This window comes from Tursiops truncatus, chromosome 15 (genome assembly GCF_011762595.2).
Source record: "Tursiops truncatus isolate mTurTru1 chromosome 15, mTurTru1.mat.Y, whole genome shotgun sequence".
NCBI classification, from domain to species: Eukaryota; Metazoa; Chordata; class Mammalia; order Artiodactyla; family Delphinidae; genus Tursiops; species Tursiops truncatus.
The window spans coordinates 31803430-31830575 of NC_047048.1; the positions used below are offsets into that span (position 1 = coordinate 31803430).

General features: G+C 44.5%; 1 protein-coding gene and 1 long non-coding RNA gene across 22 annotated transcripts in view; one reads left to right on the forward strand and one right to left on the reverse strand.

The window, feature by feature from the left end:
* Nucleotides 1-27146, reverse strand: part of RBFOX1 (RNA binding fox-1 homolog 1) — a 2189093-nt gene that overhangs the window by 169898 nt on the left and 1992049 nt on the right. For all 19 annotated transcript variants that reach the window (XR_012326128.1, XR_012326127.1, XM_073792340.1 and 16 more), the window contains one exon: nt 14428-14670. Coding sequence is in view for 17 of the 19 variants with exons in the window: in XM_073792340.1 (XP_073648441.1) it covers nt 14428-14670 (243 nt within the window). In the remaining 2 variants the exon portion in view is untranslated. The remainder of the gene's footprint in view (nt 1-14427; nt 14671-27146) is intronic.
* On the forward strand, nt 11847-18769 carry LOC141276493 (uncharacterized). Of its 3 annotated transcripts, XR_012326130.1 has the most exons (6): nt 11847-11953; nt 14144-14260; nt 14646-14848; nt 16636-16781; nt 16936-17071; nt 18346-18769. It is a non-coding gene; the product is annotated as an uncharacterized lncRNA (long non-coding RNA). The 3 variants fall into 3 exon arrangements; XR_012326129.1 differs by lacking the exon at nt 16636-16781; XR_012326131.1 differs by lacking the exon at nt 16636-16781 and having other exon boundaries at nt 14742-14848.

The following is a 27146-nucleotide window of genomic DNA, read 5'->3' on the forward strand; positions in this document are numbered from 1 at the left end:
GCCAGGTTATACTGTAAAATCTCCCATTTTTAATTGTAGGCAGTTTATTCCATTGGGAAGCCTGAGGTCTAAATCAAGTCAGCAGGCCAACAATATATAAGCTTTGTCCTAGATCAGGGATTAACACACTTTTTCTATAGAGGGCCAAATAGTAAGTATTTTCAGCTTTGCAGGCCCTGTATCTCTTTACAATTACTCACCTCTGCTGTCGTAACGTAAAAGCAAAGCAGCCATGGATAATGCATGAATGGATTGGTATGGCTGTCTGCCAATAAAACTTTATTGACAGAAAGAGGTGGTGGGCCAGAACTGCCCCATTGGTCAGTTTGCCAAGCCTTGGCCTAACTACTTAACGCTGATACTCTGATACTAAAGGCCTGGAAGAGGCGAAGGCTGGAGAGAAGATGGGAAGGCTGGGCTGGCGAGGGGCTCTGGGTCCCGTGGGCAGCTGGATCAGGTAGACTGACAGCCAAGGCTCCGGGGTCCATGCAATGCTTCCTCTTCCTCTTTCCAACCTTTGATCAGGTCCCCTCCATTCTTCAATGCCAAGAGTTTCTGGGATTCAAAACTAGAGAAGACTCCCAAATTCAAGGACTAAGCTGCCTTGCCTCCCTCCCGTCCCCAAACTTCCCCCTCCAAGAGTCAAGAAGACTCTCTGGGGCTCATCCCCCCGGCCTGCCCCACCCCTATCATCTCTTTCTCTTTTGTGAAGCCACCAGATGAGTGTCACCCAGAGACACTGCCTGGAAGCCCAGGCAACTCCTTGCATAATTGCTAACCTGACTCCCACTTGCAAGCCAATTAGAGGGAAAAGGGGGGACGAGACCCACCTCCTGTCATTCGGGCGCTACCGCCACCACCGCTTTTCTTAGTAAAAAGAAAAAAGGTAGTTAATTTCTGCCCCTAAAAAAGGTTAGGGAACAATCTCTTTAAATTACAGTGTGATAACGTGAAGCAAAGATGCAGAAGTCAAATACAATTTGGGTTATAATTAGTGATTTCCTTGTAGCAAGTTTCTCTGGGAGATCCAGGCTTCCTCTAGTCAGCTTGCCAAGTGGTCTGAAGGTCCCTTTCACTCCGAGGGGCCACTGGATGCCATGTGGGGGGGAGGGGGTGATTGGGGGATGGAAGAGTGTGTGTGTGTGTGTGTATGTGTGTGTATGCTATGTGTTTATAAATTGAAGCAGTTTAGACATAAATTCAGAATTATGGGGACAGCGATTATTAAGATACTTGTCTGCTATGATATTATCATGTTTAAAATAGCAGGGTAAAATAAACTATTTCTGATGGGGAAGTCAAACAATGTGGGTTTAGGAATCCACCAGGCCTCTGCTGGCATTTACACTCATCCCTTTATTAGTTGTATGGCCTTGGGGCAAGTTATTTAACATCTGTGCTGTTTCCTCACCTGTCATTCTAGCATCACCACATGCATCCCTTGATGGGCTATGGAATGTGACTAAAATTTTCAGCATAGCGTGTGGCTCTTGAGTGAGTTAGGGAGCGGACCCTGGAGGTGGACTGGCTGCCTTTCAATCCCAGCTCTGACCTTAGTGGCTTTGTGATGTGACCTGGGTACTCTCCTTGATTTCTCTATGCCCTGATGTTCTCACCTAGGTAACAAGGGGTTTTAATTATGGTACCTATTTCCTCTGGATGATGTAAGATTCCATCAGATCATGCACAGAAAGCTGGTAGCATCACTGCACTGGGCATCTAACACATGCTCACTACATGCTAGTTACTGTTATCTAGACGTTACTCATACAGGATAGTTGAGTCTTCTTTTTTAATTTTCTTCCTTTCAGCCCCCAAAACTTCTATTTGTTTTTCCCCATCTACCAGTCAAGATGCAGATTTACAGTTCCCCCTTTTAAAAGACCAGGGCAGCCCAAACTTGTTGAACTGTATTATTTGCAACGACTTCCGTGATTTTTTAAAAAAACCTTTTTGCTTCCACAACAAGTCTGCAATACTTCAGGCTTCATATTACCTTGGTCCTGATGGCCTGGTTTGTTTTGGACTGTACTGTCTGCAAGCTTTGGTTTATTGGAGAACAAACTTGCCCATGTAGCTTTGTCTCAAGGACACCGAGATCGCATAAGAGTCAGGTCCTCAAGGCTGGATACATTCTGCTCCTGATATCAGAGGGACGGATTAGTGTCTGCACTGTGTTGACCTTCTCTCCTAAGCCCAAGAGTTAGTTGCAGGGCCCATGAGAGTTTCTGTGGGATCTCCACTCTGACTGGCTCATCTGCCAGACCCACCCACCTCACAAGGGTCTGGTTACTTTACTATGGGGGACAGAACCTACCCTTCGACCTTCTGCCCTTCTGGGAGCTTGGGCAGTGACCTGGACCCAGCTCTACATCAAAGGCTATAATCTGGCAATCCGACAGTCTCCATACTCTTCAGGGGTGCAAAGCTGGAAACCCAGACTCCCTAGTTAGAGTGTTTGGACCCAAGAGCAATTGGGACTAGAGCCGCTTGGAATACATAACAGTACTGAATGAGCACAGCCCCATCAGCACAGCCACCAGGATCTGCAGGAGAGAACTAGATAAAATAAAGACTCTTTTTAGAATTCTGGAAGCCTTTCTGAATGTAGGGCCCACTATTGGCTGAAACCTCTGGCTAGGAACCAAAACAGCATATCAAAGAGAAATGAAGCCTTAAATCATATAGCTTGACTCGCTCCTATAGTCAGGGTCAGTGGCCTTTGACCATTTTAATGCAGAGATAACCCTAAGTAAGTGAATTTTGAAAGCTACTACAGAATCCAGGAGACGGAGAGGAAAAAAAGCATGGTCATAGCCAGTAGGATGCAGAGGGAGGGGCATGGTGCAGTGGAAATTTTCTTATAGGACGTCCCTGTTCTGGTTTCTGCTGTGATATTCGCTGTGTGACTCAGGCAGATCCCTTTCCCTCTCTGAACCTTGGCATTATTTGTAAAGAAAGCATGTAGACCAGATGGTCGCTTCCAGCTCTAGCATTCTATGCATCTCTGCACTGTCATGCTCAAGCATCCAAGCTGCCTTTTTTATAAACCTGAAATAGGGTCTCACTCAAAGGATTCAAGTTCCTAATTTCACCTCTTATTTTAAAAATAGTGGGAGGGAGACACAAGAGGGAGGAGATATGGGGATATATGTATATGTATAGCTGATTCACTTTGTTATACAGCAGAAACTAACACACCATTGTAAAGCAATTATACTCCAATACAGATGTTTAAAAAATAAATAAATAAACGAAGTTTCAAAGACTAAGTCGGGGGTTATAAACTCAGTATCTTCAGAGGCTGGGCAGACAACAAAAATAAGTGAAACAGGAGCGAACAGGAAAGCACATAAAAATCCAAAACGCTGCTTGCTCTTGAAAATAATCAAGACATTGTAATGCTGGGTCAGCAATCCAATATGGCCGTGATTGGATGGACTGACAGAGAACGGCCTTTGGATGGACCATGTGCCCTCAAGACTACCAACAGGGCCTCCATCAGGGGTCACAAAGCATCATGCCTAGGGTTTTATCATTCCTATATTAATGGGGAAAATTATTTCTTTTACCTATGTCTCCATCATAAACTACTCTCTTTCAAATACGTATGTTACTTGCCTGAATCTGAAAGTATTTGGGTTTCAGCCCTTAACTTATGTAATCACCTTACATCTGTACAATGAGGAGATTGGAATAGGTGGTTCCCTCCAGCTCTAACACTCCAAGGGTCTAGCTGAAGCCCCCAGGAACCCTCAGTTAACGAAGCACAGCCAACTTCTTTCTCCTGCCTAAAATCCAAATACAGCACAGCCTTTGTAGGAATTCACTATCAACTTGCAAAATATATGGCCAGGAATTAAGAGCATGACCTGGTGGTTGGCTAATGAGGGATTCAAATACTGCCCACAGAACAGATTAACGTCTGAATCTAGATTCATTTAAAAACAAACAAACAAAAGCAATGAAACCACCTCATGAGGCCCATGAGCTGTGCAAAGGTTCTTCAACACCTAACCAGTCGTTTGTGTAGCTCGTAGACAGCCCACTTCATCTTCGAATTACCTGATCATTACCCCAACACTTCACAATGACACTGTGCTAACACTTGCTCAAAGACTAACACCTTAATCAAGGATACAGACTGCTTAGTCATACTGAGAAGGTAAAACTGATGACAATGTATATAGGTATGAATAAGCACAAAACACCAAGTTTATCATTCAGACAGTCACGATGTAACGTTTCCAATGACTTAAGACTTCCAATGGAAATATGACAGTGCAATCCCGCTAAGAAAACTTAATAGGTCTGATCTCTCCTCATTCAGCAAAAGCAAGATGGCTTCAGCCTTACGGACAAAACTTCAGTCATAGAGTCCTTTAATAAATCCTAACCTTGCTCTTCATGACCTAGACTTAGGTCAATGACTTGCTTGTACCAATCAGCTGAACTCAGGTGTGAGTGACTGAAAACTATTTGTATGGAAATCATCACATACAAGAATTCCTTTTAAATAAGTGTGGGGATTTGGGTCTTCATTTCCCCCTTAACACAGAAAATGTCACAATTCTTAGGATGGATTTACTGTCCTGAAAAACATTTAGAATGAAGAATTCAGGACAGAGGAGAATGCTGTGATTTCCCACTGGGAATGATGTAATTATTTCCTAATTATAATGGTTCATATGGTAGAACGTTTACTGTGTGCCCATCTCTGGGCCAAGCCCTTCATTGGCATTATCTCATTAGGATGTCATAGCCTCACATACACAGAGGGAAACAGTGAGGCTCAGAGAGGTTCCATCACATGCCAGTGGTCCCAACCTGGGTCAGAACTGGGATAGGAACTCCCAGCTCTGGAACGTGACGCTTCACTGCTTCTCCTGGTAACACCTAAGGGTATTTATTTTTCCAGAGCCATTTTTCCTGACCTGTCATGAGAACCTTCAGTTCTCCCAGAATCCAAGGCTGTAGCCTGGTCCTACAAAGGGACTTGGGTCTCTGATGCTCACAGCTTTAAAATTATCCTAAGCTGGGCTCAATGGTGTCTCCTGGGCCACCAGGACGCGGCACTCTTTGGTCAACAGAGGCTCTGGAACAGTAAAATGGCCCTGGAATTGGGTAACTGAGCCCTTCAATTCATCCTGAAAACCACAGACCATTTATTCTAAAGCAAAGACAGGAGGCAAAGGCATTAATACTCAGCCTCACGAGGGAACAAGAAGCAGTACCTGTGTCCTTAAAGTAAATGTGAACCTTAGGAGAGCAGAACTGATATTGACAAAACAGCTCAGCTACACTGTCATCTGAAAAGACAATTTTGAAGCCACTGAAACATATTATTGGAGTTTGCTCAAGGCACCGGTCTCAAACAAGAGACCGCGCTAAGCCTGTAATATTGCACATGCTTGGGTCTGCTGGGGCCCTTCCCAGGGTGAAATGAGGAATTCCCAGGCAAAGCAATCTTTTCTGCCACATCTCTGGATGCACAGAAGAGCCCAGAGTATGTGCCCAGGCCTGCCTGGGGGTGCCTTCTGGGCTTCGAGCCCTAAAGAGTTTTGATCTTGAGTCTGCCACACCTGGTTTGGAGCCCTGGTTTCTACCTGTTAGCTACAATGACCTTCAGGAAGTTACTTGCCTCAGGTTTTTCAACTGTAACATGGTGATGACAATGCCTCTTAACATACTTTTATTTTTTTATTTTTATTTTTGGTGATGGAGGGTCAAGATGACTTGAGATTGTGCATGTAAAATGATTACAACATAGCCTGATGTTCCACGAGCGAAAATTGTTATTTCTGAGACTGTGATTCTCTGTCTCCTGTTTTGATGCAGCTACTTACCCAGTTTTTAGAGTGCCATCCCTCAGTGATTTTGCCAAACTTTAAATGTAAGCAGGGGATGCCAAAGTCCTCCAACAGGAAGAAGGACTCTCTGGTGCTTTACAATTTGTCTCTGATGACTGTTTCGAAGGGAAGAGGAAGGGTGTTTGGAGAAGGGCAGGGCCACTGTGGAGGAAGGGAACAGTAGGACTATAAGAGCAGAGAGGTCAAACAACCAGCCCAAGCGCCTTCAGCTTGGAAATGGTAAAGAGAGGGGCGAACCCTGACACACCCAGATTCCGGGTTCTTAGCTGACCTGCTTCTTTCAACTGGAGAGCAGGCTGAAGGACCCAGCCTTGGGGCAAGTTCTAGATTGTTCACTCTGGTCCCAGGCACTGGTCATCTGAGCTGCTGGCCAGGAGAACTTGTAGGGAAGAGCCTGGAGATTGAAGAAAGTCTAGACTTTGACACTGGCCACATCTGGTGAGGTCTCTACTCTGCCATCACAACTCCTCCAAACTCCACGACATCTTGAACCACTTGGTCCCTCAGTGTAAAATGGGGAACGCTAATATCATGTAAAAGGTTTGGTGTGAGGATAAAATGAGATGAGAGATTGAAAGAGCACTTAGCAGGGTCTGTGACCACAGCAGGCCTCAATCAATGGCAGCAGCCTTTCCTTTTCTTTTCCCTGACACCAGGCAGCTCTCAAGTTACTTTCTTCTGTTAGAGAGGGGCTGTCTCCAGCCCAGCATACACAGGTGGAACGGCTGTGAGCTGAGTTGGGTGGCGTGTTGTGCTAGCCAAGACTGTGGGCAGCAGGCCTTCTCGGGACTGTCTGTGGGCTGTACATGGGCTCTCTGGAGGGTAATGTCTACATTTAAACCCATGTACCTTTAACTACTCACACAGAGACACTGGAGGTAGACAGCAATATTTGTACTCAGCTGCTCACTACAGCCTGACCGGGAATAATGACACTGCAAGATGAACCCCAGAAAGAACCTAAATTCCATCAGTGGGAGACCTCTGTATGTAAGATAGCAGACAAATATGCAAAAGAACGCAAAGCGTGATACAGAATGACCTCCCAGATATAAAAGGTGCCAAAGTGGGTGCTTAGTAGATTTAAATTCTGTCCTTTTGGGAATGGAACTAGTGAGAAGTTAGAAGATGTAAAGACTGAATTAGAGACAGAGAGAGATAAACTAGAGATAGAGGGAGAAATAGACAAGCAGGCTGCTATAAACCGAGTGTTTGTATTACCCAAAAATTCATGTTGAAATCCTAGCCCCCAAGGTGATGGCATTTCGAAGTGGGGGCCTTTGGGAGATGATCAGGTCATGAGGGTGGATCCCTGACTAATGGGATTAGTGCCCCAGAGAGCTCCCTCACTCTTTCCGCTATGTGAGGACACAGCAATGAGACAGTCCTCTATGAACCAGGAAGTGGGTTCTCACCAGACACCAAATCTGCTGGTGCCACAATCTTGGACTTCCCAGCCTCAAAACTGTGAGAAATAAGTATCTGTTGTTTATAAGCCAGCCGACTTATAATATTTTTGTTATAGCAGCCTGAACGGACTAAGACATATGCTTGTGTTTGCATAAAGCATTTCTGGTAGAACTGGTGACTCTTGTTTCTGAGAAAATTTTGGTTTTCATTATATACACTTTCTAGTGTGTGACTTTTTGAAACCACAAACCTGAATTGCAGTAATAATAATAAGAAGAAGAATGGCTAGTTAACTAAAAGGAATGCATTGAGAAATTTTCCCCATACCTTAGCTGCACAATTGGCTTCCAAAGCAGAGCCAGTATGTAAATGGTTAAGAAGAGGAAGTCGCCACCAGGCCACGTCTTATCTTCCTAAAGGTATTAATGAAAACTGGAGACACAGTTAGCACTCCAGTTGGAAGCACTGAAGATCAAGAAGAACTTGGTTCCTTAAGGAGCTCCTCTCTCTGTCAACATAGCCCAGAGCTCAGGGACCAAGCTCTAAAACTCACATTGTTTCTCCCATCAGATCCTGGAGCTGGTGGGAGACTTTTAGACAGACTGCAGAGGTGATAAAAATAGAAGTTAAGTTGCTATTGGAGATACATGGAGAATTCACCACTTGCAAATCTCTAATTATAATATGTCAAGAGTAAAATACCTTGTCAGGAGCAGTATCTGATATAATACAGCATTGGCTCTGTCAGCACAGTGATCCATGATGTGTTTGGAGGCCCACATTAAATAGACAATCAGCAGAAAATTGTCCTGCAGGGACTCATCTCAGCCCTTGGGGAACTGAAAGGATGACCTGGTAGGTCTTTTCTCTCTGTACTTTCCTCAGCTCTGGCTGGGAGCTCTGGGTGCATTCTGCTTCCCTTTTACAGATCCTGCACTTTGTGTTAAATCATGTGCATATATTAGATGTTCTTGGAGCCTACCAGATGGATGGATCTTTTCTCTTACCCCAAACTACTCTGTTTTTCAAAGAAATGATGGTCCCTCCAGTGGCCTCAGACTGGCATTAAGCACATATCTGTGCATATCTGTCAAAGGACAGTTAGAGTTGTTTCAGGTACAACTCTACCCTGTGGGGAATAAATCAGGTGTATAATACAGGGCCATGTTTTCCCGGGTTGGGAGAACCATGGCTCTGACCCACTTTGAGGTTAAGTGAAGAGAAGGTGCCCCCGGTAAATGCACAAGGATGCAGGGACAGTTTGAAGAAAATTGTCATAGACTATGTTCTGCTCAGTCAGGTCAGGGAACTACAACTCAAAAGTAGGTCACAGACAACAGTAACATCTTTCCTTTTGGCAGAAGAGAGAAAAGCATAGGCATGTAATTGTAGCAGAAAACAAGATGGCACCTTTTAGGATGCCTGCTCTTTCCCCACACCAGCTAGGAGTATATGTCCTAAGACTTCCTTCAGGATCAGCCACAAAGCCCCTCCTGCTTCACCTTATCATGGTCCTCTTTCCTTGAGGACTTCCTGTAAGCAGTGTGTGCCACCCAAACATTGCCGGAATAGACAAAGTCACCGGATAACCAGCCTCACCACAAACTCACACTCCCCAAAGTGAGAGAGGTGACTACTGCCCTTCAAAAACCCTAGAATTGTATGAGCCACATTCCTGGCAGGTCTGCTCAATTTCAGGATCATTCTGTTGCTTCTAAATCCCTTCCTTTCTCACTCTCTGTCAGTTGATAGTGAGCATGAAGGTAGTATAGAGGGACCTCCTCAGGTCATCTCTTGACCTCAAGATTTATCTGTTTCCTCACACATTTATTCTTCATTCTTGCTATGGTCTGAATGTTTATGTCCCCCATTCACTGCCCCAGACTCACATGTTGGAATCCTAAAGCCCCATGTGATGATGTTAGGAGGTGGAGCTTTGGGGAGGTGATTAGGTCATGAGGGTGTAGCCCTCATGAATAGCATTAGTGCCCTCATAAAAGAGATCCTACAGAGCCCCCTTACTCCTCCCACCATGTGCAAAGGCAAAGGCTCTGAACCAGGAATAGGACCCTCACCTGACCATCTGGTACCCTGATCTTAGACTTCCAGCCTCCAGAATTGTGAGCAATAAATTTCTGCTCTTTATAAGCCAGTCTGTGGTGTTTTGTTACAGCAGCCAGAATGGACCATGACACTTCTCTTCTGTTTCAAAATTGAAATGTTTTCAAATATTCATGGGAGCCCTTATTTGTAATGCTGGCCATTTTTTTTGTGGCCCCAAATGGAAAACAACTCAAATGCCCATCCACAGGTAAATGGATCAACAAATTGTGGCACATTCTACGTAATGGTGTGCAAAGAGTAGGCTACTGATGCATGCAACGAGATGGATGAATCTGTGAACCATGATGCTAAGTGACTGAAGCCAGAAAACAAAGAGCATATGATGTTTGATGTCACTCATAGAAAATTCTAGAAACTGAAAACTAAGCTATAGGAGCCAATCAGTTGGTTCCTGGGAATGAGACAGAGGTGGAGAGGGAAGATTGCAGAGGGGTGCATGTATATTTTCGAGTTATAGTTTTTCCTGGATATGTGCTCAGGAGTGGGATCACTGGATCATATGGTAACTCTGTTTTGTAAGGAATCTCCATACTGTTATATATAATATACAATGGAACATTACTCAGCCATAAAAAAGAATGAAATAATAATGCCATTTGCAGCAAGATGGATGGACCTAGACATTATCATACTAAGTGAAGTAAATCAGACAGAGAAAGACAAATATTATACTGTATGATATCACTTACATATGTGGAATCTAAAAAAAAAAATGATACAAATGAACTTATTTACAAAAACAGAAATAGACTCACAGTCAAAGAAAACAAACGTACGGTTACCAAAGGAAAAGGGGGGAGTGATAAATTAGGAGTTTGGGATGGAAAGATACAAACTACTCAAACCACTATATATAAAATGAAAAAATATAAATACATAAAACCGAATCACTTTGCTGTACACCTGAAACTAACACGTTGTAAATAAACTATACTTCAATATAAACAGACAAATCAAACAATACAGTGGTTTCCAGATTACAAAAAAAAAAAAACTTTGGGATGATGGACATGTCTGTTATCTTGAGAGTGGCAGTGGTTCCACAGTTATGTACGTATGTCAATACTCATCAAATTGCACACTTTAAATATGCAGTTTGTTGTATGTCATTTATATGTCAATAGAGCTGCAAAAAATAAAGTATTTCTTCTCCTTTCCCAGACTACCTATTGTATCTGTGTACCCTTGGTCATATTCCTTCCTATTTCCTCTAAAATACTTTGTCACTTTCTTTCTTGAGTCATCATTCCCTATCTCTTCTTCCCTGTCCTCCCCATCGCAATTCTCTGCGGTGTAAACAGTGAATCAAAATCCACTCTCCTACAAACTGCTTTCTCTGAGATCTGTGCTCTTCTAATGCTATGTTTTCTTTTTCCTCTTCCCTCCAAATGTTTACAATGGTACTGTACATACCCACTCTGATAGTTCCCATTTATTCTTCAACTCCTGGCCCCCTGGCATCTCTCCCCAATACTCTACTAAGGCTACTTTCTCCTGGGTCTTCAGTGATGTCCACAATGCCAGCTTCAATAATGTCTTCTCAGTTCACACCTGCCAGGCTGCCATGACAACACTCTCCTGGTTCAACCCCCCATCTGGGTACCCTCTTTACATCTCATTCAATAGCTCTTTTTCTTCCAAACCTCACCACCTATGAGCTCTCCAGTGATCAGTCCTTGACCTTCTCTCCATTCCCTACACTCAACAAATGAATCAATTCAGGCCTGTCCATACAAATGGATCACCATACTACCTTTGGTGCTGACCAGTTGCTGTCTGTTAAATAACTTTCACGAGAAGTCCCAAAGGCACCTTACCATTGACTCCGGTGGAACCATCCTTGGTCTATGTATTTGGGAATGGGGCTCCTCAGTGGCCCCATGGCTGAGACATCCATTCTCTGCTTCAGCCACTGAACTGCGCAAACCAGAGAGAGAGAGTGATTCCCAGGCTTGCTTGTATGGACTAATCCAAGAGTCTTTCACTGGGAATCTGGTGTGATGTCAAGAGCCTGAACTTGAAGGACCATCACACAGAAGTGGGGAATGATGAGCAAGAGGAAGAAGAGGCAGAGATGGATGCAGCTGGAACCTAATAGATGCACGCCAAGAACTAAGCTGTGTCTAAAGCCAGCACTTGTCTGGAATTTTTTGTTTTATAAGCCGATACATTCCCTACTGAGTTTTCCGTTACAGCAACAAGAAGCCTACGAAATAATACTGCTTCATCAGTGATTTTGAGGTAGATCTCTTAGAAAGTGTTTTCTTCCATGATCATCATAACACACTAAAGCCTTGGAAATCCATGCTCTAGAACTTGCGACATTATGACAAGTAACAGAACACATAACCTACGCTCTCTAGTGGACTAAAACCTCTCTAAGGGAGGGAGCCTGTCTCCTCATCATTTCACCTCCTGTAGTGTCTGGGGCACTGTGGACATCCAATATGCAATTTAAATGTAATCGTGTTGATCTCTGGAGAGTTCTTTTTGTGAGAAAAGGATGTTGAGCTTCTCTACTCCCCAGCTGGATTAAGATTTCCTTTAAGGTAGGTACAATTAATCCTTTCTTTCAAAATGTCATTTTTTAAACTTTTCTGGCTTAAACTCTTTTCAATGGCTTCCCATAGCTTTCAACATGGAACCCACGAGGCCTGCGGGATACGATCCCTGCTGGCTGCCCCCATTTTATCCTTTGCCATTGCCAAACTGTCTTCATATGCCCTAGACATACTGCCTTTTTTTTAGTTCTTTGAATAAGCCCAGCTCTTTCCAACCTTGGAACCTTTGACCTCGGTATTCCTTTCGCCTGGATGCTTTGTCTTCTCCCCTTAAATATCATGTCCTTGCAGAAATGTTCCCAGACTACTCATTTACAAGTGGCGCCTCTGATCTTTTTTTAGCCTCCCATAGCACCTGTCTTTTCCTTAAGAGCGCGTATCACAATGTGTGTTTATACAGCTATTTCATTGCTACATGTTTATTCTCTGTCTCTGGCACCAAGTTACAAGAGAGAAAGGACCATTTATGTTTGGTTCAACCACATCATCAAGTATGAGTCCTGGCCCGAGTAGATGCTTAATAAATATTTGTGAGTGAATGAATGAAACTTCCACAGCAGTTTGTATGGTTGGTCCATGTTGAGGCTTAATAAATGATGTCTGATGGGACCTGTTTTAGTCCTAAAATAACCTTCTCAAGCCCTACCACCATTGATTATGACAAAACAACCAGCATACAAATAAATAACTCCATCACTAGGTAGTCAACACAACAACAATAAACACCTACTAAATCCACAAACCCATTTAATGAACCCATTCCTAAGTTACAGCAGCCAAATACTAAAAAGGCAATAGCAGCATTATTGACAATAGCCAAGAGGCAGAAACAACCCAAATGCCCAACAACGGATGGATGGATAAACAAAATAGGATGTATCCATATCATGGAATGGTATTCAGTCATATAAAAACAATGAAGTACTGATCCATGCTCCAGCATGGATAAACCTTGAAAACATTCTGTTAAGCAAAAGACAGACACAAAAGGACATATATGGTATGATCTCATTTGGGGGAAAAATACAGAATAGGCAAATCCAGACAGAAATAAAGCAGACGGGTGGTTCCCAGGGTCTGGTGGGAGGGAGGAATGGAGGACGTCTGCCTAATGGATACTGGATTTCCTTTTGGGGTGACGGAAATGTCTAGGACTATATGATGGTGATGGCTGCACTACACTGTGAATGTACTTAATGCCACCTGTATACGATAAAATGGTTAAAACGGTCAATTTTATGTTATATGTATTTTGGCACAATAAATAAGGGGGGACAAGCAATAGAAAAATTTTAAATTTACATTATTTTGAAAAATCTCCAAACCTAACCTGCAAATCAGTGAGGTACCAGGTAGCAAAGCTAGTCAATGGTTGCTTTGGCTACAAGAAATATATCATGCTTCAAACCAGTAAACTTCTTCGCAAATACCAGTTTCTCAGAGGGCAGAAGAAACAGGCCCAATTGCCTTGCACCTATAAAGTGTTCTGGACTAGAGGCTGGATGTGTCCAGGCTTCTAAAGAATTCCACAGAACAAGTTTTCCTAAGTGTACATATACCTCTTACGGTATGCACGGTGTGTGGTTATTTTAGGTGGTACATAAATAAACATTGTGTAATTTTCATCGTTATTTTTGTTTAGGGTGGTTGTCCTTTATGGATAGCCTGCTGGTTTCTATTGATGGTGGTGATAAACGGTTTCTTTTCAGTTTGTTTGCTTGTTTTCAATCCATTTCATCCATTCATATGCAATAAATCTGACTTTTTGGTGCATAGAGGTGTGTCACCTCCACCATCAAAATGCAGAACAGTCCTGCAAAATTCACTCCCGCTGCCCCTTGGCGGCCTAGGCCACCCACACCCCTGGGGGCTCTGAAATAAAAACGATGTTAGGGACTCAAGCCACAACATGGGTGAATTTCCAACGAATTTGGCTAGGGAGGGCTGGGGTGGGAATGGGGAGTGGCTACAATGGGCAGGAGATTCATTCTGGGGGTGATGGAAATATTCCTAGACTGTAGCAATGGTTGCACGATTCTGTAAATACAATAATAATCGGTGAGTTGTCCACCTCGAATAGGTGAATTTTATTGTATGTAAATGGTATCTCCATAAAGCCATTAAAAAAAAAGATTATATTGTCACAATCTCATAATCATAGTGTATGATTTCCCTCAGATGACATAATTCCAGACAAAGCAAAACTATAGAAGCGGAAAAGTTTCCCTTCACAAATGCACGCGGTTAATGGAAAATGTGTTGATTTAAATCAGTGCCAGGAGAAGACGCACGTAGGTAAGGTGAACTAGGCGGGGCTGGGATGACAAGGATGAGCTTAGGGGCTGCTTTGCGGGAGAGAGCCTCCACCCCCCAACCCCGACCAGTTGCACGGCGGTGCGCCCCGCTGTCATTCCCGTAACCCTGGGGTCCCAGAGCGCCCCCGGAGGCCAGTGCGCACTTACTGTGGCGGTGCCCGAGACGGTGTGCGCGCTCGTGTCCGCTGCGCTCTGCTCCGAGTGCGACTGCGCGGCAGGGTACAGGTTTAACGTGTGCTCGGGAACGGTGGTCTGGCCCGTGTACTCTGGCGCGGGGTGGGGATGAGGGGCCGTGTATTCCGCGGGGATGCCGTTCTGAGGGGGGGCAAACTGGGCCGAAGCGTAAGGCTGAGCCATTGTGTCAGGGGCAGCTGCTGCTTCCTGATTACCCTGGAAAATCAGAAAGAGAGAGAGGGAGTGAAAACCATGCGTGGGCACCAAGCAGAAACCTTCCCCCCGAGGCACAAGGACAACTGCTCCCCGGATGCTTCGTGGGTTTCAGCAAGGCTGCCAAGAGCCTGAGATGGATACATCCCACTCAATCTTCACCGGACCCTACAAGGAAACAGTAAGCATTGTAGATAGAGCCCCATTGTACAGATGCAGAAATCGAGGCTCTGAAGGGTGGAAGACCCTTTCCCAATCATCCAGCCCAACAGCCACACACTGTGAGGGCATGTGCTCTCCTGGATTGGGTTGTTCTGGCAGATCTTTCTAATTTCATTCCCGTTTGGGGACCTGTGAGCATGTAGTTGTCGCTGGTGACAGCAGAGCCTTGATTTGATACTTAAAATGCCAAGACCGATTAAATTGCACGTGTGTGTTCTTGAGAGGAGAGACAATTCATGTAAGCATTTGAATTTAATCAACATTTTATGTGATTTGGCTCACATAATGGGACAGGGGTGGTGGTCCTTGCAATGGTCACAGCGTGTGTGTGTGTGTGTGTGTGTGTGTGTGTGTGTGTGTGTGTGTTTGATGTTCCCAGTGCCAACATGAAGCAGCTGATGAAAATTCAGTGCCTAATTTGGACAAAGATGGCCTTCTGTGATTGTCTCATTTTAAGTATCTCTGCAAAATGCTGGACTTAATTCTTAGCCTCATTAATCAATGCCTACTCCCATTCCCTGACTTATTATTTTTTTTTATAAGCAGAGTATTATGTAACAATTCGCCCTTCACATCTAGGCAAAACATGCAGTGTGATACTTATAGGCAAGTCAAAAGAATAAAAAAAAAAGAATTCAAATGCTTCCATTTCAGGAAGCATCTCTCTCTCTCTCTCCACCTGGACTCCCATAACTTTACTACCCTACACACACACACACACACACACAGACACACACACACACACACACACACACACACACACACACACACACACACACACACACACACACACACACACACACACACACGGCATCAGGGACTGTAACCCAAAGGTCTAAATTTTCCACGGTCTTAAGAAGAAATGGGATTGCGCAGTCAGAAAGAGAAGAGAGAGAGAGAGAGAGAAAGCTTAGCAATTAAGCACACCAAATAGCTGCCTCTCCCATTGTCTGTGGTCAATTAGATGTGACTTCAGTCCTCCTATAACGATACCAGGGCAAAAGTGTCAGAACTGCTCACATCTCCTGGGTTCCCGCCACCAACATTTGAGAGCTTCTTCAGCCAAAGCAACTTGAGTGCAGCAAAAACCATTATGACAGAGAGGGGGAAAAAAGTTTATTCTCAGAGCAGTGCAAGGAGCTGGTGCATTTGTTTAGAAGGAACCTTAATTGGAATGTTAAAGATGACACTTGGAAGAGAACGACACTTAGGATAAGTTTAAAACATTTTACAAGTGAAAACACTCCCCTCAGGCCCCTTCCTCCCCCAGACTAATTTCTCCAAATGTCTGTGCCATTGGAAGCAAAAATAAACAGCCGTTTCTTTCTTGGCAACGTGTTTTCATAGCACTTGGGGCTGAACGGGTCTGTCTGTGCTGGGGTTGCATCGATCGGCGTGGAAAGTTAACCGTGTCCGTCCTTGGGAAACCACATTTACTGTCATTGCCGTTCATTGTTCACTCGTCTTCCAGGACAAGCCCGGTTTCCTTTTAGGGGCCACTTCCACTCCCAGTCCCCACATTGTGCAGATGTGGCTGGGCCCGTCTCTGGTTACCTCTGGATGTGGTCATGTTACCCTGCCTGGCTAACCAGAGGGCTCCACTCTTAACGGTCACAGTGACTTGGGCTTATGCCCATCCACCTAACCCCTAGCAACTCCAGTGAGGCTTAATCCTGGGACTTGGCTGGAGTTTGGGGAGGAAGTTCTTTCACTTCGATGACTGGCAGCTGGAAAAATAACGTTCAGCCTAGAGCTGCCAAGAACTGCCTCTTGAAGGGAGCCTCCCTAAAGCAGAAGCCAACGCAGAGGAAAACGGAGCCCAGAAGTGGAGAAACAGATCAACTGAGTCCTGCTGACATCATTTGAAGTCTTGGATCCAGCTTTTCCCTGCAGTGAGTAACACTGCTGTTTAAGTTCCATGAGTCAGTAAATGTCTTATTTAGTGTAAGCCCGCCTTTCCGTTACTTGCAACCGAAAAGGTCTTGACTAATACCAGAAAAAATCCTCTTCTGTATATGAGCTGACTAGCATTCTTCTCTTCTACAGGGCTGCTCAAGGAATACATCCTTGTGCACAGAAAGACGCTACTTCTTTCTGGCTGACAAGAAACCCCAGAAACTTTGGGACCTTGAGAACGCTCCAAAGAGAAAATCACCGGGACAGATTCCACTTCTGCCCAAAGGTCCGTTTCAGCCTCCCCTACCTCCCACCTCGCTTGTCTCTGAATTGAAAGACAGACTTGTGAAAACTCCAGGGGAGCATGAAATGATCACAGGATCAATGGTAGAGAGAGATGGTCATAAAAGACAAAGCTTTCCTTTCTCCACCTTCAGTAGAAACACTTTCACGGGTACACATGTGCCCACATGGCCTTTCCTCACTGCAAAGCAGTCTCAGGAGGAGTGAACCAATCCTACAAGCTGCAAAACAGCAACAGCTCCTTGCTAGGATCTGACCTCTCTCTGTACTGGAGAGGGAAGGCCTGCCCTCAGGAAGCTTGTGGTCTCTCCATCCTCTCGACACCATCCTGTTCACTGCCTCCTCTGCTTGGGAATTCCTCCCCTACTCCCTTCCCTGGCTAGCCTTCCTTGGCTTCTCTTTGAGGTCCCAGATCAAGAGCTTCCCAGCAAGTCTTCCTTGACACTTAAACCACATCAGTTGCCTGCCCTCTACACTGCAGCTTGTGGTCACCTCCCACGTAACTCCAGGTACCACTATCGCCTGCTGATTAGCCTGTGAGCGTCCTGAGGGTGGGAGACTGTGTCACATTCTCTGTTCCACCTCCAGGGTTCAGCAGCACGCTGGCTGCAAAGTCAACATACACCGGTGTTTGCTAAGTGAACGCATGCTTGGCTAGTGGACTCTGGGCTCTGTCAGGCTTCATTGGCAACAGGATGGGGGTGGGGGGATGGGAGAGGGATCAGCAAACGAACCCTGGAAGAAATCTGGCCCGTGACTTGTTTTTGTAAATAAAGTTTTATTGGGACACAACCATGGTCACTGTGCTCTGATGGCAGAGTTGAGGTGCTCTGACAGAGACCATATAGCCCACAAAGTCTAAACTATTTATCTATCTGGCCCTTTGCAGGAAAAGTTTTCTAATCATTGTGGCAGAGTTATCATGAAATATGGGGACATCAGTTAAGATGCAAGAGGGAGGAGATATGGGGATATATGTATATGTATAGTTGATTCACTTTGTTTTAAAGCAGAAACTAACACCAGTGTAAAGCAATTAAACTCCAATAAAGATGTTAAAAAAAAAAAAAACAGCTGTTGTTGCACAGATAGTTTGGGCAGGAAATACAGTTGGTGGTGAAGTAGGGAGGGAAAGGGGGTGTCTTCTACCTAAACCAAGGAGGGGGTGGCTCAGCCAGACCTGGAGTTCGGCAGCGTTAAGGACGGTGGGAGAAAGGTGCAGTAGAATCTTTCTCAGAATGTGCTTTCCATCACCAGGTCTCTGCATTGTACACACACGTGCTTCAAACTCAGCAGACGTGGGCTTGTGCGAAGACCTATGATGGCTTCAGACTTCTGTGTTCCATCTGAAAGGCATCCTCTTCTCCAAACCAGAACTCAGAAAACAAACTGCGTGACACTCAGACCTAGTGGGCACCAGTCCTTAAGCAGGGTGACTGCTCCCCAGGAGACATTAGGCAATGACCAGAGACACTTTTGTTTGTCACAACTGAGTAGGAAGGGATACCACCAGCATCTAGTGGGTGGAGGCCAGAGCTGCAGCTAGACATCCTACAGTGTACAGGACAGCGCCCCCTCCACAACCAAGGATTATCTGGCCCAAAGGTTAATAGTGCCAAGGTCTAGACTCTCTGCTTTGCATGCACTGCATCTCTGATCCCGCTTTGTTTTGTTGTGAAGGATACTGTAGCCCAGAGCTGGTAAATGATATTACGAGGTTGCAGTCACAAGTACCTCTGAGGGAAGCCAAGAGCTGAACCAGAGCCTGGGTTTATCCCACGCCAAGGTGTCCCTCATCTGGAAAGAAGATCTCTGGTGGGGAGATGCGTTTCCAATTTTAAATAAATAAACTGCTCTCTGTCATGTATACCGTGACCCTGAGACCTGTTTCCCACCTGGTGGCAGGTTACACCCTGTGGGGAAGTCAGGTGCTAGGGTATTTGATTCAAAGAGGCCAGGGTTCCAGCAGCCAGACTGGGGGAGGCGAGGGGTAACCCTTGGTGTGTTAGAGCAGCAGTCTGGGAAACTTCTGCCACCTCAAGCCCAAAGCCTGGCTTCCGAAGGCTCTGAGGCCACAAGGGCCAAGGGCAAGGGCCAAGTAGGGGCACCACTGGAGCCAGGACAAACCACCAACCTCTACCAAAACTTATGCCATTCTGGCAAACCACGGGTGCCCACCTCTAGAGACGATGTCCATGGTAGCCAGGGAACCTCCAGGTAGCATTCAAGTCCATAGAACTTGGGATGCACTCCCGTTCCTGGAGTTCTCAAACAGATGTTGGTGGGACCCCGCACGGTTACTTATTAACACTGACAGCCATTCCAGAGGAACCCTAATTAATATTCCCAACATTTGTACTTTGGGCTAATTACAGCTAATATTTAATTAAGATCACTGTACTTCCTACGGAATTATTTTTCACCTTCAAAGGGCTTCGGAGATGTCTTTCTTTCCTCCCAAGTGATGTTCCTGGATACTCAGCTTGGCTAAAAGGGATTTTCTGGAAAAATATATTCACATTATGGGCACCTTTTCCACTCCAGGTCAAGGCAAATCTTGGGCACGTGAACAAGCTCCTGCTGGAAGGCTGAAGCCAATTTCACACTGGTGGCAGTGACAGGCAACAGTTATTTGGAGCGTTCTGGTTAGACGTTCCCTCATTTGCATAAGCTGCCTTCTTTCTTCTACTCTAATGCCCACCCACAATTTTCCCTAAATAAGGGCAACGATCACAGAGATTCTGATATTTACTGAGTCAGGGTGCTTGTGGCTGTTCTGAGTTGATGGGGAGGGTGATTCTGCTTTGCATGTAGCCCCACATTATCAAGGGAGTGCTTCAAGCGATTTTGCAAACCTAGCATCTAATTTTCAGGGCCTGGACTTTGCTGGGTTGCTGCCGAATACACAAAAGGGGGGAAAGAAGCCAAGACCTCATGTTTTAAAACCCACCGTTGCTGCTGCAGAACTGGGTAGGAGTTTGAAATCAAGAACATCCATTAGGATAAATGCAGAAGAAACTTCTTTGTCCTCATACACCAAACCTCAATTAGAACAGCAACCCAACGGCAGCCAGATGATAACGGGGGACCCCTCATTACCTGCGACAACCCGACAGGTAGTTTGTACTCCAGTTACAGAGAGAAGAAGGATTATTAAAATGCAACCAAGTCTGATTCACCACAGGAAAAAAAATGCCATGTCAATTTAAATATTTTACTGAAGCATGAAGTAGCCAGGATATCGCTATTTTAAGACAAATACCGTAATCTGACCATTAGCATAGTGTGTGGACTCCGCTGCGTGCAGGCATTCAGAGAGACGTCCCTCAAATACAAGGAGAATTTCCTTGGTCACTAGAACATCCTACACCCTTAATTTTCTCAGGAGGCAGAGTCAGAGAGAAAATGGGAGGTGCTTTTTTTTGGTTTCTTTTCAGACATTACCTTTCTCCCGTGCATGGCCCTTAGTGGTTTAATAAAGTAGTTTTGGGAAACTAAAAAACGAACCAAGAGAAGCAGCCCATCAGACTTGGCAAAATATTTTGGCTCAGAATCTAATGCAAACCACATTTCAATTGCAGAAAATAGTCTTTACGTGGCAGAACATGAAATGGATTTATTCTTTTCACCGTAACTGTCTGACTTTCACCGAGGGGGAAAAGTGCCTGCCAAGGTGGGCTTTAAGTATTTTTCTTTCTCTTCTGTGTGTGTGTGTGTGTGTGTGTGTGTGTGTGTTTTCCTAGCTCTAACTGTCAAACTTCTGGTGCATCCTTTCTCCTTTTGCTTCTGGAATCTATTTGTCCCCAGTCCACTTCTTGTCCCCCCACCCCAAACCTCTTCTGGCCTAAACACAGCCCCTATAATGAAGAAAGGCACAGGAATGGTTCAATCCTCATAAACCAGCTGATTACATCTGTCTGCACCGCCTAGGAGAGCAGCCACGGGACCCCCCACCAACTTGGATTTGCAGGAGGAAACTATCCATTCTCCGTTGCCTGCAGTTTTCCGTCTTGCTGACAGTTTGGTTTACTTTAGTTTCTTAGCCTGGTCTGTTTTACTTCTCTGGCAAGAAACGGCATATTTCTTGAAGAATTGCATATTCAGAGAAAGCCTCCACTGCTGGACGGAAAAGAACTAAACTGCATCATGCCCCCCAGGGGCACGGAAACCAAGAAGAAAAATGCAAAATTACATCATTAACCTGCTGGTTCTAAGACCGGCTCAGTTCCACCCATCAAGCAGAAAAGCCCTCTCGTGCGCGCGTGCACACACACACACACACACACACACACACACACACTCGGCTGAAAATCCTTTCCTCCCCCCGCCCCACGCCCCCCACCGCCGGCATGATTCAAGGAGCAGAATCCACATCATGGAGAGAATAACAGAGACTTAATACAAGGAAAGGCTTCCGCTTCATTCAAATCACAATTTCGAGTAAAACAGAAAATGGGGGAAGAATACCTGCTGTACCATCCTGCTTCCTTTCTCCTCCATAAACTTAGCAGCTGTTCTAGTGTCACACCACAAATCATCTGCCTGAAGCAAGCCTCGATTACGAGCCAGGGTGTGTGCGCTGTGCAACGTGGGGACGGCGGGGGTGTGGAAGGGGGGCGCCGAGGCTGCCTGGCTGACCTCCCCTTCAACAACTGACTGCTCCCCAAATCAACCCCAGATGGGACTCCTTCCTTGAGCCTGGCCCATCAATCACAGCTTGCCCCTCCTCTGGCCCTTGCTCTCAGTTTCAGAGTATACACTGAGCAGATGATTACATAGAAGAGGAACGGAAAAAAAAAAACCCACACAGCACTCGACTACATTAATAGCTGTTTAAAAAACATTAGAAATGCTATCCTCTGCGCTGCCTGGAGCTGGAGTTTTTCATTACTAAACTAAATATATGGTATGCAAAGTTAGGGAATCCACTGGGAAGGTTGCGACTATCCTATTTTTGAAATATTTTCAAGGTGGGGGAGGGACACCGGGGGGATCAGGGGAGGAGACAGAAGAGGGATGAAGACAGAGCTCAAAGAGATAAGAGAGATGGTGATGGGTAAATTAAAAAAAAAAAATACCGTGAGAACATTGCAGATAAATTTACAACAAAGCTGAGTGGTTAATTGTAAATTGACCTTAAAATAGCCATGGGCCAGTGTTTGGAAGATCTGGAGGCCTGGCTGTTTGGCAGACTCACCGTGTGATCTCAGACAAGTTGTTGCAATGCCCTGGCTCCAGTTTTTTTGCTTCTGTTTAATGGGGAGCATGATGAGTGACTTCACAGGGTAATTGTGAGAAGATCATGTTAAAAAATCAAATCACGGGGAAACAAACACGGCACCCTGCCTCATAGGATGCGCTATAGAAACAGATTCATTCATCACACGCAATAACGTGGTGAGCGAAATCCAAAGCCATCTTTGTTCCTAAGGACCAAACAGGCAACAGGAGAAACAGGCTTTCAAGAAAGGAACCCACAGTTGACCACAGAACCCCAGTGGTGATCAAGGCCATGAAGGAAAAGCAGAGCCATCTTGCTTTTCCCTTGTCTTCTTGAACTTCTGTCTCTCCCTAGCTCATTGTTTTTTTCTTCTCTCCCAATAAGCAAAAATAAAGCCTCGTACAAAAAATCCCCAGTGATTTCAATGCCAAATGCTGCCTCTTCATTTAAAGCTACAAATACTTTGTTCCTCCTCTATTATTAAAACTACAACAACCACAGTGAAATGTCAACACAATTTCAGGTTTTATTTAGTCATGTCTTTCTGGCTCGTCGAGGGAGAGGTTTCAAGAGTCCCATCCGCCATTCCCGTGGACAGCTGCTTATCGCCGAGACGCCTGCTTGGAAAGGAGACATCTCCCTACACTGGAGGGAATGGATGGCGTTTCTGAAGTGATTAAACTTGTAATTAAATTGTATAACAGAGGAGGAGGTGAGGGTAGAGGAGGCTGCCCGGAAAAATTCCACTTTCCTGCTGATCTGTCGGTGGTACTAGTTCAGGGAGCTCCTGGGTGATTTGTTTGTTTGTTTTAAATTCCCAGCTCCCCAGGGTTGGAAAGAAAAATCTGGATAAACAGTATTTGTGCCATCCTTACATTTCCATTTCCAGTCACACTCCGGGGATGTCTCTAATGCAGGATTAAATTAAGCAGCCTTTTCGGGTTCCTTAAAGGGATGTGTCAGCTCCCCTTTCAGAGCCACATCGTCAGAGGACCAGAGCCCCTTCCTCACAGGCCTCCTGCCCAATACGTGGACTCAGCAGTCATTCCCATGAACCGTGAGCTCCTTGTCCCACTGATAACTGAAAAGCTAAACTTCTGTCCTTCAACCTAAGTATAGGGGGTCTTACTTTCTCCTAGAAAGCAAAAGGGATGAGACCAAGATAGACAAATTCCCTGGTGAAGGATGTTCTGGGACGTGATAGAGAAAATGCCAAAAAAAAAAAAAAAAAAGTCAAAACACCCAATAGAGAAGAGTGTTTCAGGTGGAAACAATCAGAGTGATGTAACAGGACATTGTTCCTTAGCCTGTGGACCATCAGGTCATTTGGGGTTTTCTTATAGAGCCAGATGCTAGGACTCCACCCCAGACCCACTGGCTTAAAATCTCCAAGGGCGGGATCCAGGCTTGGGCACTGTGTAAAAGTGCCCCAGATTATCCCAATACACCATCTTGGGGGGAAATGTTATGGGTTTTTCAAACTGTAGGTGTGAACCCTTGGGATGTAGAACCCATGTAGGGGTTATCACACCAACATTCTTTAAATGAAATAAACTATACCACACCAGAAAAGAATAGAAAAGAGTAAGGAACTGTTTCATGAAACTTTTATGTGGGTGAATTGGGTTGTGACATAAAATCTTTTATGGATTGCAGTAAAATAAATAAAATAAAAAACACTATGCTGGGTAATTTCCCTGTTTGTTACCTTCTAACCTTTTATTGGTGCTGTGACTATGGAATCAGAGACAAGTGTTGAAAAGCCAGGAGCATAATGGTGGAACTATTGGCAAGTCATTCAACCTCCATGTACCCCGTTTCCTCATTGATTAATATAAACCATAATACATATTTTTCTTCCTGATGAGGGTCTTGTGATTGTCTAGGGATAAAATCTACAGGAATGTGTTTTATAATCTAGAAAGCCCTGTGAGCATATATGCCCCATTGTGGGGATGAAATTGGTCCCCCTTCTGGTCCAGCAAAGTGCTTCCTCTGGAGAACACATGGGGAGGTGTGTTGGATTCTACTGTGTGCCAGGCACTTTAATCCCTACAACCACCCCCAAGAGATAGATATTATGGTCTCTTTTAAAGGTAAGAAAATTGAGGCTCCAAACAGGTGAAGAAATATTTCCCAGTATGGGAGTTAGTAAATTAGGTAAGTGGCAGAACCAGAACTTGAACCTGATTTAGTCTTATTGAAGAATTCCTGCCACTGAATCTGTACTAAGATGAAGATGGAGATGATGATGATGATGATGATGAGGTGGAGGATGGAGATGATGGTGAAGATGATGGTGATGATGATAAGAACACTTTTCTTGAGCACACTATGTACTAGTCATTGCTCTCAGCACCGAGAATACAAAATTCACCAAAGCAGCATTGCTTGTTTGTTTATAATTATTTTAGTTAGTAAGAACCCAGTGTGGTACATACTGTCACGAAAAGGCAGGTGGGGTTACTTCCTCCCACTCACACAACCAGTAAGTGCTAGTTACCCAAATCCACTAGACATCCTTAAACAGTTAGAGATGGGTTCAAATCTGACCTCAATTAGGTCAACATACAAACCTTGGTTTCCTAACTACACTGGCTTACAAAAAAAAGCATCTCTTGGACAAAGAACTCTGAAATTGCTCTGAGGCCATAATTCACAAAAAACAAACAGACAACAAAGATAATAGGAATCCATTTCACAGATTCAAGTGAAAGCAATTTGTTTCATTTCACTTTCCCGGCCTCAACCGGGAAGCAGAGAGAGAGAGGCCAGGAGCCATCTTGCTGCGGCTGGCAAACACCAGCCCCAGATATACAAACCAGCCGAGTAGGCGGCAGGCTTGCAATGATGAGGTGTCATGTTTGCAAAATGTTCCATCCTGACTTTCCATTTGGAGCCACAGAAGACAGTAGAGATTGTTTTTCTCAACTCCTTAAAACTTAGTGACAATCAAATATTTATGGCACTGTGCTAGTCAGTAGCCTTGATATGGTTTCTTATGAGGTGATATTTCCAAAGAAACGTGCTTATCTCAGAAAAATCTGCAGCCTCTGGAGCAAGTGAAGTTCCCAGCCAACAACACCAGGCACTTAAGAACATGGGTTTTCTTAGCTTGCTCACTGCAGCCCCAGGGTCTCAGAGGGCCCTGACTTGTCCTTTAAAATCCTTGTCAAAGTCTGACATGATATACATTTTGATTTTGACATTACGTATATTTTTATATTGCATATATTTTGAGGTCTGTCTCCAACTAGACTGTAAACTTCATGAGGGCAGGAACCTCTGCTGTTTTTCTCACAGATGTTGCTTTGAACATTTCAAAGGATAACACGCACATGTACATATTCAAAATGTTTTGTGGCAAGAAAAATTCCCAAGCTAGTCCCTTTGTCCCTCCTAGGACCAAGACATGCTCTGACTCACCCAGCACCTCAGGGCCCTGAGAAACAAGGTCAAACCATCAAATGTTGCTCTGCACCGTTGAAAAAAATTTCCCCGTTGAAACACCCCAACATCGTACTGAACGATTTCTTGTTGGAAAGCCAAGCAGCATAGGGCTTCACCTCTCTGTCTGTGAAATAGCTGTAAATGCCCTATTATTGTCCATTATTAATAAAAAGTAGCAGCCAGAGCAGCTGTTATTCATTGAGTTCATTCTAAGCATTAGACAATGGTAGTCACTTTAAATACATTATCTAACTTCATCTCTACAGGAACTATGTTTTTACTAACCTTATTTTTATCACACCCATTTCACAGATAGAGAAGCAAAAAGTCTGGAAGCTAGTAAGCGGCAGATGCAGCCCTCAAATCCATGTCTTTCTCCAAAGCTCAAGTCCTTTCAAAGATGCTACGACTGACCTCTTTGTTGGCTAAGATGAGGGGTGATATCTGTAAGGGTTATGGTAGAACAATTCAATCACAAAATATTTTCTGAAGTATCCCAGCCAAAGTTGGAGGTTACCAAAAAGGCATGAGATCTTGTTCTTGCCATCCCAAGATGCAGAACCTAAGTAGGTTAACAGTGCTAATGATGATGATGGTGATTATAACATTATTAATAACAACAAGAATATAATTAGAACGGCTCTCAACATATGCTTTCCATTGCCCTAAATTTTGTATAAATGTAACTCCTTCAATGCACCCTGCAGCCTCAGGATGGGGACACAATCATTACCTTCATTTTATAAATGGGCAGCTTTGAAACACTAAGCAAACAATCTGAGTCCACCCCAATAGTGCATGCTGACACTCATATTTGGACCAATCCAATTCTGACTCCAAAGTAAGAAGTTGGAAAACAAATTCAAGAAAGTTGCTGTCTCCTTCATCCAGTTTCGCCCAATGGTAACCTCTCACATAACTATAGGAAACTGTCAAAACCAGGAAACTGACATTGTCGGACCAGTACTCTACATGGCTGCAAGCACAAGGGGAAGTTAGGGCAGCAAAAGTTCAGCTGTCATTTTTTGCATCAATACCATCACCTCATTGCCATTGCCATCTATCCCTGAGTGACAGCTGGAGCTGCCCACCACTGTCCCAAATATGGCGGTGGAGACAGAAGGGCAGATAAACTAATTGACAATTGAACCAAGCAAATATATATTAGCAAAAACCCTTTTCATAAGGGAAGGAACAGATAACGCATTGTAAATCATCATTCAGTAAAGATCCTTCGTCTCCTGGGTATGGAGGAAACCTTCAATCCTGAGCAGGCCTTTCACCCTCACAATCTATCTCCCTTCACAGCCAGCTATTTTCTAAAGAAGGGGACAAAAAGTTCTTACCACTACCACCAGGGTAATATTAGTATCAAATTTATATTCAA